The following is a 13,139-nucleotide window of genomic DNA, read 5'->3' as shown; positions in this document are numbered from 1 at the left end:
CTTGCACAGAAGACTGGACAGCTTGGTAAAGGCCAAAGAAGACGAGAAACCAAAAATACATAATTAAGAAAAAAAGTACTAAACAGTATGCAACTGAAAGTTTTGAGTCAAGAAGGGAACAATATGAGAGTGGACTAGAAGATTAAAAGAAGGAATATTGTCATTCAAAAGGTTGAGTGACTTGGAGTCTGAAGAGGAAATCTCAGGGTTACCTGTGCCTACTGAAGAATGTACAGGTGAATAATTCACTTGACACAAATCTGACTTGCAAACAAGTTGGCTGCAGCATATTAACAAACTCCTTTGCTTATGTAAAGGCAGCTTTTATGGAAAACCAAGTATTCCTTCTAGTACTGGTTCTTTGGGGACGGGGAGAAGAGACTGATAAAAGCACCTCTGTAGCACTAGGCTTGCTGTACCTACAATTGCTGTATAATTGGAGCTTTTTCATAATTATGTCTTGATTATTAATGTAACTGTTGGTTTGATTTAGAAACTACATGGAGGGAAAATAAAAACATAGATTAAAGATATTTCTGTCTTTACTTGTAAGGAAGTTGCAAATAATGATATTTATTACAGATGCTCTTATGACATGGATAAACATTATAGTAGCTTCCAGTTTTAGACTTTCTGTAAGGAAAGGCAGAAGTTATTTAGGAAAGCTGTGCATGATAACTGCTGATGAGGTGTCTGAGCAGACCACCTTTCTTGGAGGCTGATAACGCCTTGGTTGTACACATAACACAGTTTCAGAAGTATTTTTTTGTCTGTCCTACTAACGTAAACAGTACTTGGGTGAAAAGATTTCTTGACCTCTAGAAGATACTCAGTGTCTGGGAACCTCAAACAGGTGAAAACTGCATAGATATTTGGGTAAATTTGGCTGTTTCGCAGGGGAACTCATGCCATGGCCCGGTGTCCCAGCTGGAGCACAGGAACGCCTCGCTTGCTTGGGAGGGGGACAACTGGGAGCATGGCGGCCGGGGAGGCTCAGAAGGACAGAGATGCAGATGACCCAGTATCTGTTTCATTCATTTCCTTGGAAGGGGATTTACTATTTTTGCCACTTTAGCTTATGCTGGTTCTCCCAAGTGCAGTAAGTTACACAATGAACACTGTTTAATGCCAGTGTAAGCATATTTACATTTGGGCTTCGGCCACAGAAACTCCTTTCTAAAATGAAATTGGATCTCGTGTTTCTGTGCAGGCGTAAGTTTCTCTTGGCTAAAGCTCATAAAAAATACATACAGTTGCATATTGTCCGTTAGGAAAACAAGAATAAAGTTCAAAATAAGGTGACCAAAGGCAAAGTATAAACCCAAAGAGGATAATTTTAAGTGAATTCTGTAGGTTTCTAAGACAAAATATCTGGGTTGAGAGAAGAAATATGAGGGACTTGAGCCTCATGTATATGAATGAATGTGCATTTTTTTCATATTCTTTTTAAGCTGTTTGTTTTGATGCCATCATGTTGTTGGTTTTATTTTATTTTAAGAAATCTAGCATGTGAGATGTATGTGTATCCATGCCTTAGGCAAAAATGAATTTTAACAGTTTGTGCATCAGCAGTAGCATTAGAAGTTCAATTATTTTTGCAAAAGGATTTTGCATAAGGACCTAGGAAATTATTCTAAGAAGCCTATTTTGTGTGGAGCCTTCCTGGGTTTTATATTTTAATTTCCTAAAATGTTTTTTGTCTGTGTGGTGGTGGTTTTTTTGGTTGCTTTCTCCGTGAGCTGGCAGTGTAAATGGCAGCTGTAAACCTAAGGGTAGGCTGCAAAGTTTTTCTCCCAAAGCTTTCCTTTCATGTTTAGCCAAGTGAGAGACACAGAGTGAAATGTAAACTCGGGCTCAGCATTTCCTCATGGCCCTCTCTCCCGGTGAACAGCGTGGGGCAGAAAGGGGGGCTGAAGCCGCCCAAGGCTGCTGACTGCGATTGCCTGAAAGGCACCGGCCCCCAGCCGCAGGTCCCGGGTTGCTCAGAGGAGGAGGAATGTTGGGATGGTACTCCAGGGCCCTTGATACTGTACTCCTGAGAACGGTGTTCCCCATTGCACCAGGGCCTCCTTGCTTAATCCTCCCTCCGGGACAGAAGGAAATGGCATCGGCTTTGCTCCTGTGCCGAATCGTTTGACCGTTTCTCTTTAATCCCTGGCATCTGGCTGAGAACTAAGTCTCTGTTTTGTTCTGTTCGTTCTGTTTGAAATTATGGACTGGAACCATTTCTACTTAACGTGGGAAACAAGCTTTGCAGGAACTCAACCTGTACACTGGCAAAGGAACATCCTATAAAATATAAACAGATGTTTGTACGTTTGAGTGATTCGTTCATGGGAGGCTTTGTGATAAACTGCGTAAACGTAATATCGAGTTCTAACAATTAAATGATAGGTAATTGATGAGTTTGATCACTTTGACATGATCTGCTATGCTGGCACTCCTGGTTTGTTTTGGCTTTGTTTGGTTTTAAAAAGATATTTATTTTCCAACTGTATTTTAGACACACAGTTAATGGAAATTGTTCCTCAGTCTGGGGATTTAGAAACGGGGTGATTTCTGGGAGAGCTCTGGCTTTTCCCTCCTGTGCCAGATGCATATGTCTTGTAGCAGCCATAATAGCTTGGGGCTCTTCTTCTGCCAAGTAATTCTTTGACTTCTCATCACTGAAAGGCTGTAAATTTTTTAGTTTGTTTGTTTTTTACTGGGATGGAAATGGATAAGCAAGCAATTTTTCCTCTCTTGTGTAGACTTGTTTCCCTTTGCTTCCAACCTGCCGCCTTCTCCCCAGTTCTCTCTGCACTTGTCCTTCTACACTGACTGCTTCCTTCGTTCTCTCTGTTTACTCTGCTGGGAGCACATAGGACTAAAAACACATACATACAGTATATTTTCATTCTTATGTTGTGGCTGTGAATTCCCCCTCAGTCAGCTGGGGCCCAGAAATTCTCTAATTGATGTCTTAGTCTTTTTCCCTATCCAGATCTGGTCAGAGTATGCCAGAGGTGTTTGCATTCTGCACTGGTGAACTTAAGTGTGATCATGGAGAAAAATACTGTAGTATTGTTTACATCAGTCCGAAGATCACCAGTTTTTGTGAACAATTGCATGGATCCTGCTAATATAATAGTTTTAGTACTCATCCCAGATGCAATAGAATGAGCTGTGTTCATCCTGCATCCAGATGTACATCATGCTCATTTGTACCTATGTATATACATGTGGTTATCCTTTGACTGATATGGAAAGAAAATTATTAAATAAGCTAGTCTTTAAGATACTATTTATCCATTCACAAAAATTAATCTGTTTATAAAACAATACACAAAATTAAAGATGTCCAAACAAATTGGATTATAATGAATGACAAAATTTTAAGTGTTAAATGTGAAATAAATTGTCAAGCACTCTGTCTTCTGACCAATGAGACAGACTTGAAGTTCTAATCCTTCTGAGAGTTTCCTTGTGTTGTGTGCCAACCTCTTGAGATACTGCAAGTGCAACTGCATTTCACAGTCTGAGCTGGTAGAAGACTTCAGAGACATACCAGGGGGTAGATGTGGTAAATAATATCACCAACGTTGAATTTCATTTAAATTCACCTTTTCCATAAAGGATAGCATTAGGGATGTGAAATACTGTGTCTAGTTGGGTATAAATGCTGTCTTTGCTATGGAAAGACTGTTTTAGCAATGCAGGTTACTGCTGATTACATCAGTGAGGGCGTCAGCTCCCCTCTAGGTATTGAAAGTTGGAGAAAAAAGAGAGTTTTGAAGGCAGGAACCCTAACGCTAGAGTTGTAGAGTTTTATGGCTGACTCTTGCGAAATGTGGAGGCACAAACTGAGCAATTAAAAATTTATACCTGCAGGGAGGATGACACAGTATGATGTCGTAATCCTTCTGACATGTGCTCCAGAGCAGCACCATTGACCTGTAGTATTCAGATATTATGGAGGAACCAAGTGAAGAAATCCAAGGATACACTGCTTCCACAGATTTATTTTTTTCTCCAGTAATTCTTTTTAGCTGTGCTTTTAAATAAATTAATTAATTTAAAGGGTTATTCCAGGATGAAATATCTCACCTTTAATAAAATGTAGATTTTTTTTTTCAAACTGGAAAACACCTCCCTTATGTCCTCATCCTTAGCATTCTATACCTGTGAAATAAATAAAGTGAGGAAAATAATAAGCTAGGCAGAAAACATACCTTAAAGGCCTTATAGCATGTTTGTTATTCTAGTGCTGTATTTTCTTGCAGCATTTTTCTGTAAGATCTCTCAAGTGGTCAGGATACTTTTCAGTTAGTTTGGGTTGCTTTTAATGTTTCAGCTTAGTGAGTTAGTACATTAAGATTATAGTGTGGTTTGGTTTGTTTTTTTCTGTCTTGTGTCTAGCAACATTGTAGCATTACTGAAAATCATAATGACCATATAGAACCAGAGCTCTTCCTACATGTTTGAGTAAAATTAGTAGAATCATTGCAGTAAAATAATTTATTGTGTATAATTTTACTTTGCAATTTCGTAGAGTTTCAGTCATCATCTTCAAAAGAATGTGATATGAATTCTATTTGCTAATACTGATCTAATTTTTGCTCTTTTTTTGTGGTTTGTTTTTTTTTTTAATTCTTTAGGGTGTACCTCAGTTACCATGTGCCAAAGCATTGTACAACTACGAGGGAAAAGAACCTGGAGATCTTAAATTCAATAAAGGAGACATCATCATTCTACGTCGACAAGTGGATGAAAATTGGTATCATGGAGAAGTCAATGGCATCCATGGCTTTTTTCCTACCAGTTTTGTTCAGATTATTAAACCTTTACCTCAACCTCCGCCACAGTGCAAAGCACTTTATGACTTTGAAGTAAAAGACAAGGAAGCTGATAAAGACTGTTTACCATTTGCAAAGGTAAAAGCAGAATAAAATTATTTTCTTTCAATAATTTCCTTCACTTGGATAAGAAATAATAAGATTGTTGTGTAGTCTAGTCTGCCTTTTTTTTTTTAATGGAGCTGTACAAATATGAAAAGGACAAGTAATTCTGCAGGTATTTCTCCTGTGTCACTTAATTTTGCCTTCCATCTCTGCTCAAATTACATATAATTTCTCTGAGGTTTTATTTTTGATAACGCAATTTTTCTTAATTGCAGTAGTACTGTTCTTAATTTATGAGAAATAACCTATGTGATGAATGAAATGTGTTCCATCTTCTAAAGAAACACTTATTTTAAATTGTTGAAGTTGGTAGAAGTTGACTTGGAGTGACTTTGCAGTGACATTTTTAGCGTCTAGGTACTAGACACAAAGTACTACTAAACTTTGTAAATCTATAATATTACTAGTTGCCTTTTGGAAAATAATACTTTCTTCTTATATTGTTAGTTTCCTGTCTTGCAAGGCACATAATGATACAGAGTTTTAACAGGAATCAGAGCTGGTCCTTTTTGTTCCATTTCTGATTCTTTAGTTTATCAAATTGCACTGAAATGTTGCAAGATCAAATGTGAGCGAATCTCTTTTCTACCTTGTCTATGAGAATGAAAAGGATAGTAAAATTCTGAAAAGAAAGGATATTAATATATGGATGGACAATGGTTATTACAACACCGAACAGCAATACTGTTAAGGAAGATTTGTATTAGATCGTGTATTTTGATTAACTTGTTGGCAAACTGTTGAGGTTTTTTTCAGTCTGCGATCTCACTTTGGTAAACAGATGTTTCCAAATACTTTAAACTTGCGTATAAAACAACTATATATCTTGGTATAAGCAAGAGCAATGTTTAACGTGCATGGAATCCTTTTTCATGTAATGTTCTCAAAACCATATATAAACCAAATGCTATATGTAGACGTGAAAGAAATCGTATCACTCGCTAGCATTTTTAAGTACTTAAGTAGAAAAGCAACATGTAGGGAAGGTTAGGTAATAAGTCAGTTGTGAAGGAAAAAGATTGCGGTTCTCTTGATTAATGCCAAGCACTTAAAGGGAGGCTGATGGATGTCCTGGGCTGAACTTGGCAGGAAACCTGGCACTAAGAACCAAGTCAGGTGGCTGAAATTGGCTGTGGACAGTTAGCTGGACTCTAACAAAACAGGAAAAGGAGTGGCTGGAGCCACCTTCAGCCCCAAAAGTGCCTTGTTCCTGTTACAGAGTGCCTTCTCTGCGGTTTTTGTCCATGAGCCACCTTCTCTGATTACCTGTGCATTATGGAGGGAAATTAAATTACAAGTTTAATTAGAGCTGGGAGACATAATCACTGCATGTTCACACAGGATGATGTTCTGACTGTAATTCGCCGCGTGGATGAAAACTGGGCAGAAGGAATGCTGGCTGACAAGATAGGAATATTTCCAATTTCATATGTTGAGGTGAGTAAAGTTGGGCCCTCAGTAAGGTTGTGCCCATTGTGTATTTCATTTTCCAAAAGGAAAAATCACCAGTACTTGTGATGATTCTAAAATAACCTGAACTATAAATAGTCTAAGATCTGTGTGCCTAGTATGGGAAAGTTAATTACCTCAGCAGTTGAAGTGATTTTTACTTAGCCATTTGGTACCTGTTTTCATTGAATGGAATTGGAATGAAAGTACTTGGAGGCAGCCACTGTGGTTTCTTGTTAATAATGGAGTCACGCAGTCAATCGCAAACTACACTTAACTGCAAAATGAAAGCAATCAGCAGGTCAGAGAAATAGTGCTCTTTGCACTGTCCCCAATACCTGCCTATCAAAACTAAATTAGCACAACTTGAAAGTCGGAGAACATAGGTTGTTCTTGAACAGGTAGAGCGTTGACTTTTACATGTGAAAGACCCTTACGTAAAATCTCGTGTATTTTCCTGCACATCTCATATCTGATATGAAAATTTACAGTGAGGTGTAGCAGTTGAGGTTTCTCCAGCCTTTTAAGGTTTAAGAGTTGAGAGCTGTATCTTCTATACAGAAAGATATAGGTGATTAAGAACAGTGTGTACAGCTGCAACAGTGATTGTTAAAATTTACGATACATAAGGATATAGAGGTTTGGAATAGTGTTTGTCTTTTTCTGGTAGGTATGCTATGGATACTTGGTAAGATACACTTCTCCTGCTGAAGAGATTTTATTTAAATGAGGCAGAACGATAAAAGAAAAAATTATTTTCCATTACCTGTAGGATATGTACCTCGGATCACAGAAGGTATCTGTAACCATACAAATAATCAAGTCAGGTTTTATTAGTTCAATTTTTGAATGCCCTGATGAGATAGGAGCTTTTTAAAAAGTGACTCTGCTCAACCAACATACGAGGTAGTGGTTTTTAAAAGGGAAAATATGTATATTCATCTTCATAGGTTGATGTAAGGGTCTGTATATCTGGGGAGAAAAATTTTCACATAACTGAAAAAACAACAGCAAAACCAAAAGAGTTTCAACCTGCTTAGTGCGATTCTGGCTTCAGTTTAAGAAGTTTTTAAAAGCCAATTTAAGAAGTTATTGCCCCTGGCTATTCATTCCTAGCTCCTTCCAATTAACTGCCCCTTCAGTTCAGCCAGTAAACATTTTTGTGGTGCTTTTTGAAACTTAATCACTTAACTTAGCCAACTTAGAAAAACCACTTTCCTAAGCCTGCCACTTGAGCTAACTATTTAGGTAACAACTCTGTTTCCATCTCTACAAAATTTTGCAAAATGGAGGTATACTGTTGAAAAAAATTATACTCACTCACAAAATGTATTTTGCCATTGATGTTTTCAGACAAATTCTATCAACTAAGGAAATGTACCTTCAATTAACCCTTTTAGAACAGGCACGAGAACTTTGGTACACACTTGTAAATCCCCACTTAAATGATGTGCAAAATCTAGAATGATAAATAATACCTAAAAAGGTACTTCAGGTCAGACAGGTGGTTGTTTGGGTTTTTTTCGGTGTGTACTAAACTGAAACACATGCTGTGGTGAAGAGCAGTGAGATATTCAGAAAATACCAATTTGTATTTTGAAATAGCTGTTCTCTAAGATTTATATAACTGATGTTCTGGAATATATACGTGCAGTTGATATACATAAGTATATCAAACTATTTTACCTATGTATTAAAGACACCAAAGTTGAGAAATAATTCGTATTTTTGAGGTATTTTTAATATGATATTTTTAGTTATATTTCCCAGTCTTGTAATCATTGCTTGTTTTTGTCATAATGATAGACATATCTTTGTATTGTGCATGTTAGTCCACTTTTTTTTTCTTTTCCTTGAATAAGTGAATCAGTAGCTGCATTTACTGGAGGTTTTCTAAAGTTGTTACCTTTGAAATGAGCACAGTCTGTGGTGTTTATTCTGTAGCACAGATCTGATACTTGCAATGTTTCTTGTGCGATGAGATCACGGGAGAAAATTTTAGCTATGTTGTAGTCCATGAAAAACTCTGATTATATTTGAGGATAACTTTATTCTTGGAGGAACATTTTATTATTCTATGATTGCTAGTCTGCTCTATTCTTTTATATGGCTTTCATTTATTAAATCTGTCGTAATAATAAAAGGTAAGATTCAAAACACTTTAAGAGGAATTTTAATAGTGATTCCATTAAAAGTAGAGTTTGTTAACTGACTCACAAAACATTGTTTTTATCTGTAGACATATAGCACTGTGAAATAATTAATTCTTTCTGCAAATGAAAAATAAATAATGCAAAACATTGCAAGGAATGAAATTCTATTTCCTAAGAAGTGCTAATACCAAACAAACCCTCTAGTTCTACTTGAGTAAGACCTCATTAACATATCTAAATTACTAGACTTTTGACTGATGAAATTACAATGTGCTTGCATCAAAACCAGGTCAACCAGGTTCTTACAGAGTGACAAAATAAAATGCAGTGTGTCTAGAAACTTATGATTAAATTCATGACACTAATGTTTGTCTCTGTGCCAAAAAGAAAGATTAATCAGAACTAAACAGATAGAATTTTTCTATATAAAATACTTTTCTGGCTACAACATACATCTCTTAGGAAGACCTCAAATTTGACATTTTGATCTGGAGTAACACTTAGTAAACATATTCCAAATCTAAAAAGTATTTAAATTTTTACAAGCTAGTTCAGCACTTGTGCAGAACAACTAGAAAAATACAAACACTCAGAATAGGAAAAGAAAAATCAGGGGAAAGGTATCAATCACTTTTTCAGTCAAAATGTCAGTAGAAAATAATGGCAGCTTTTGTGTTCCAAAGTTAACATGAACAACGGTGAAACATCTTTGTATTGATCCAGCTCCTCTAGCTTTACTTATAAACAATTTTATAGAAACGTAGGGAAAAAATACCCAAATGATCTAAAATGTTCACTGTAGGATAATTCTAAGCTCATTGTCATTTGATACTGCTGCATCCATCAGTTAACACGATATTTTAATCAATGAGTGCATAAGATTTTATGTACCTGATGTGTTGGTTGTTTTCTTTTATTAACATCTCCTCCTGTACCAAACAGTAGTGTTTCAAAATATATTTACCTTTTATTGTGTCTATGCTTTTTAGATTGGATTTTAGGCTGGATTTCTATCATGGTCTTTTCATCATTGTACTTACAAGGCTAAACTTTTTCTATCACTGTTTGGTAATGTGATCTGATTTAAAGTGCTTAGAAAAAAAAAATCAGACTTCTGTAATAATACTAACTCAGAAGAATGAGGTAAAACCTTTCATGGAAATATTTATATACTTTTTGACTGTTTTGCCTGCCCAGAACAGAAAATTTATGCAAAATCTGGATGTTATATGTTACATCTGAAAATATAGAATGTTAGTTTTGAGTTGAAAATTGTAGTCTCATCCTCACTATATTTGAATGAGATAATCTCGGTGTTAACATTCCAACGACAATTTCTTAGTGTTGTAGTTTTTATTAATTTTCCTAACAAAAACTGCAATACAGAACTATTTCATTTGTTTCAAAAATGGGTATAAATGCAGCTTTGGTCATGATTGCAATCTGTTCAAGATTTGCAAGATGATTCTTCTGCTGGTTAGACAAAACGTATTTGTTTCAAAACTTTGATAACAAAGCTGAGTTTAGGTTTCTAAGCTATTGTCAATCCTCCAGGATGATGTGTAGCAAAAATAATAACATCAAATAAAGACAACGTTGGTGTTAGTTCCACTTGCACTTTACTCCTTTGTTTCCAAATATATGTGAAAGTAAACTGTTGTCTAGAAACTGGAATTTGACGAATAATAGTGTTGGTAATGTGGAAAAATAACTGCTTGACAAATGTCGATGAAATAAAATTGCATAAATAAAAATTTTGAATGAACATGAATAGAAAGATCTCTTGTATGTATGGTTTTCACTTAATTTCAGAAAGTGATTACATTTGAATTCTAACTGAGTGAAGAATGCCTGAATTAGTATGTAGAATAAGTACAGTAAAGCGCAACTATAAGAGACCTTGGAGCAGATCTTACACAGGAGTCTGCTTGATAATTTCTCCAGGTGGACACAAGCAGATGGGAGCCCTTGTGCTGCCCTCAACCCCTGCTTGGTGCTGCTGCCTCTGCCTCCCCCGCTTTGGAAAGCTGTTCTGTTTCCAGGGGTTTGGTGAGAAGGGGAAATTCTGGACTACCTGTTACAGCAAAGATTTTGTTGAATGGGAAAAAAAAAAATGTAAATGTAAAAGTTAAAGAAGCTTTGGTTCACATATGTCTATTCAGGAAAACGATTGACGTAGAATGTGGGAACAGATACAGGGGTATTTGTTGCAGCAAGGAATGCTGCATTGAAACACTTCATAGCAGGAGTGGGCTGCATTCCCATGGTGACCTTGAATGGTTTCTTGCCATTTCCTTGGAGAATGCATGCTAGTTCTTAGTTTCTGCTCTTAAGGAAGATGTAAACTCCACTCTGCAAAATATTCTGCAACTAGTGCTACCCTCAGGTTGCTTCTAAGAAAAGGCCAGTAATCAGTTCACTTCCATGTTTAGGTTCATGCTCCTGTCTTATGCTTACTTTTCTACCTAAGAAAGCTCAGTGCATTGCTTATGCTTGAATCGATCTTGAATCAATCCCATGGGCAAGTCTTCACTTTTCTGTAATAGGCTGTTCACTGTACAGAATTAACCAGATTCCACAGGCACTGATAGCTTCAGGAGGTAAACAAACGCAATTAGGTGTAACAGGTACCTTGGGCTTTTAGCAGAGTGGCTTTTGGGTTTGATTTTTCCTCCTGGGAGATCGCTTAACTTTTCTGATTAGGTAGTTCTTGTTTCAGAAATGAGTACTGCTTTTTTTCCTCTGATCTGTGTGATTTGTGAAGAAGCTGTTTGCTGAGTAAAGAGGTGTATTACATAAGAACAGAAGTGGCTGCAGCCATCATATAAAACAATATGGAGGATATAGATTCTCAGAAATGATGTGAAGAATTTCAGTCTGAGTTGGAAAAAAATATGCAAAATACATGAAATTATTTGTCTTTGAAAAGCCTGCTTGTTTTTCCATCAGGAAGGATAAGATCCTGACAGGATGAGTAGCAAAGTAGGCTTTTTTTGGTCTTATTTTCTACTTGATTCGTAGAATCATAGAATCATTTTGGTTGGAGGAGACCTTCAGGATCATCATGTCCAACCATAACCTAACTCTAACCTAACACTAAAATACCATATCCTTCAGCCTCATATTAGTGTTCTGTGATAATATAACATTGTTTTTACTAGTCTGTTAAAAATGTTTGCTCTAAATTTAAAATCTAATAATTAAACCCCAAATAATGGGCTTGCAAGTTAATTGGAGAAATCAGGATGGTTTTGTCTTCTGTACTACACAAGTGGTACAAAAGTGGTTTGTCTGTGTGATCCATGTCCAGTGCTAGCAGAAAGGAAAATCTGATGTCCATCTTTTTCTTAGGAATGTTTACTACTGTGATGTTGTCTTCTCCTATCCTTCCTTTTCTCTTCAGCTGCCTTCTAAAGGACCAACAATAAGAACACTGAAGAAAAAATGCTATGTCCTCATCTTAGTGTCCTTTTTCAAATCCCCCATTGTGCCCCTCTGCAGTATGTTCTAGGTAGTGCTTCCTCTTCAAGCATTTCAGAATTTTAATTTTCCTGCTATTACATCCTAGTAGGTTTTTTACATTAATTCCTCATTGTTTCAGTAGTTCTAGTTTTGAATTTCTTATATTTTTTTTGTATATGCATGGAATTTCCTAACAAGATCTCATCTTCCAAATACTACTCAAAAACCTTTTCTATATTAAAAAATAATATTTTATACCCCTTTATACATATCTGCTTGTCCTCAGAAATAGGAAAGTATTCAGGGTATAAGCTGTTCTTGTCTGTGGAAGCTGCATTGAAATCAGTATTGATGCTACCATGTTTAATGGTTTATTATTTGTCTGGTAAAGTTTTGGGGTAAAATACTGCTTTAAAACTGCATAGTAGATATCTTAAGACTTGTGGAAAAATGGGTAAAATAAATAGAAGAAATAATATGGCGAAGAACAGAAATAGTACTTCAACAGTAACTTTCTTCATCCTGATGTTCTTCACAAAAGATATTTCCCTTCTTCATAATTGGCTACACCTATCCAAGTAACAGTATTCATATTTAGTGGTACATATTAACATTAGTTAACTTGTTCAGAAAACTGGTGCTGGTTTTACTTCAGCTCATGCATAAATGAGAGTTCTGACATTATTATTCTCACCTGCTCTAAAATGTGAATAAGATTTTCTGGAAATAAAGGGTTTCTGAAAAATGTAGGAGTTTTTGCTTGTTTCCCACTCCCTCCCCCTTACATAGTTTACATTTCATTGTAAGAAGAAATTGTGTGTGATTCTATATTCCTCCATTGGAGAGGAAGGATTTGTTTGCATTTAATATAACATTGTTGTAACAAATTAACAAATAGAAAATTTTGTTGTGAACAAAAAAATCATTATATAAGCTTAAAAAAAAAAGAAAAAAACATTTGAGTGTTCTTAGGCACAGAGATGCTACCTCTGCATTAGAAAATTCAGAAGCTGAGGAGGTATTTCCACAGAATTGCTGATATATGTTTCTTTTCTCTTTATAATGTCTTATGCTTGTATTGCTACTTGTCAGGCAGTATATTGGTACAGTTGGATCTTTAGTCTGTCCTACGATG

At 36.0% G+C, this 13,139-nt stretch overlaps 1 protein-coding gene across 1 annotated transcript in view; it reads left to right on the top strand.

Moving 5' to 3' along the window:
* SH3RF1 (SH3 domain containing ring finger 1) overlaps window positions 1–13,139 on the top strand; it is a gene marked incomplete at both ends in the record, with an annotated part of 87,536 nt that overhangs the window by 48,383 nt on the left and 26,014 nt on the right. Inside the window, 2 exons of the mRNA XM_080344225.1 lie at window positions 4,638–4,913; window positions 6,282–6,377. Of these exons, the coding sequence (XP_080200351.1) occupies window positions 4,638–4,913; window positions 6,282–6,377 (372 nt within the window). The remainder of the gene's footprint in view (window positions 1–4,637; window positions 4,914–6,281; window positions 6,378–13,139) is intronic.

Source organism: Nesoenas mayeri, assembly GCF_963082525.1.
Source record: "Nesoenas mayeri genome assembly, chromosome: 4".
NCBI lineage: Eukaryota > Metazoa > Chordata > Aves > Columbiformes > Columbidae > Nesoenas > Nesoenas mayeri.
The sequence above is the reverse complement of the archived record's forward strand: the minus strand, read 5'-3'. Positions and strand labels throughout refer to the sequence as shown.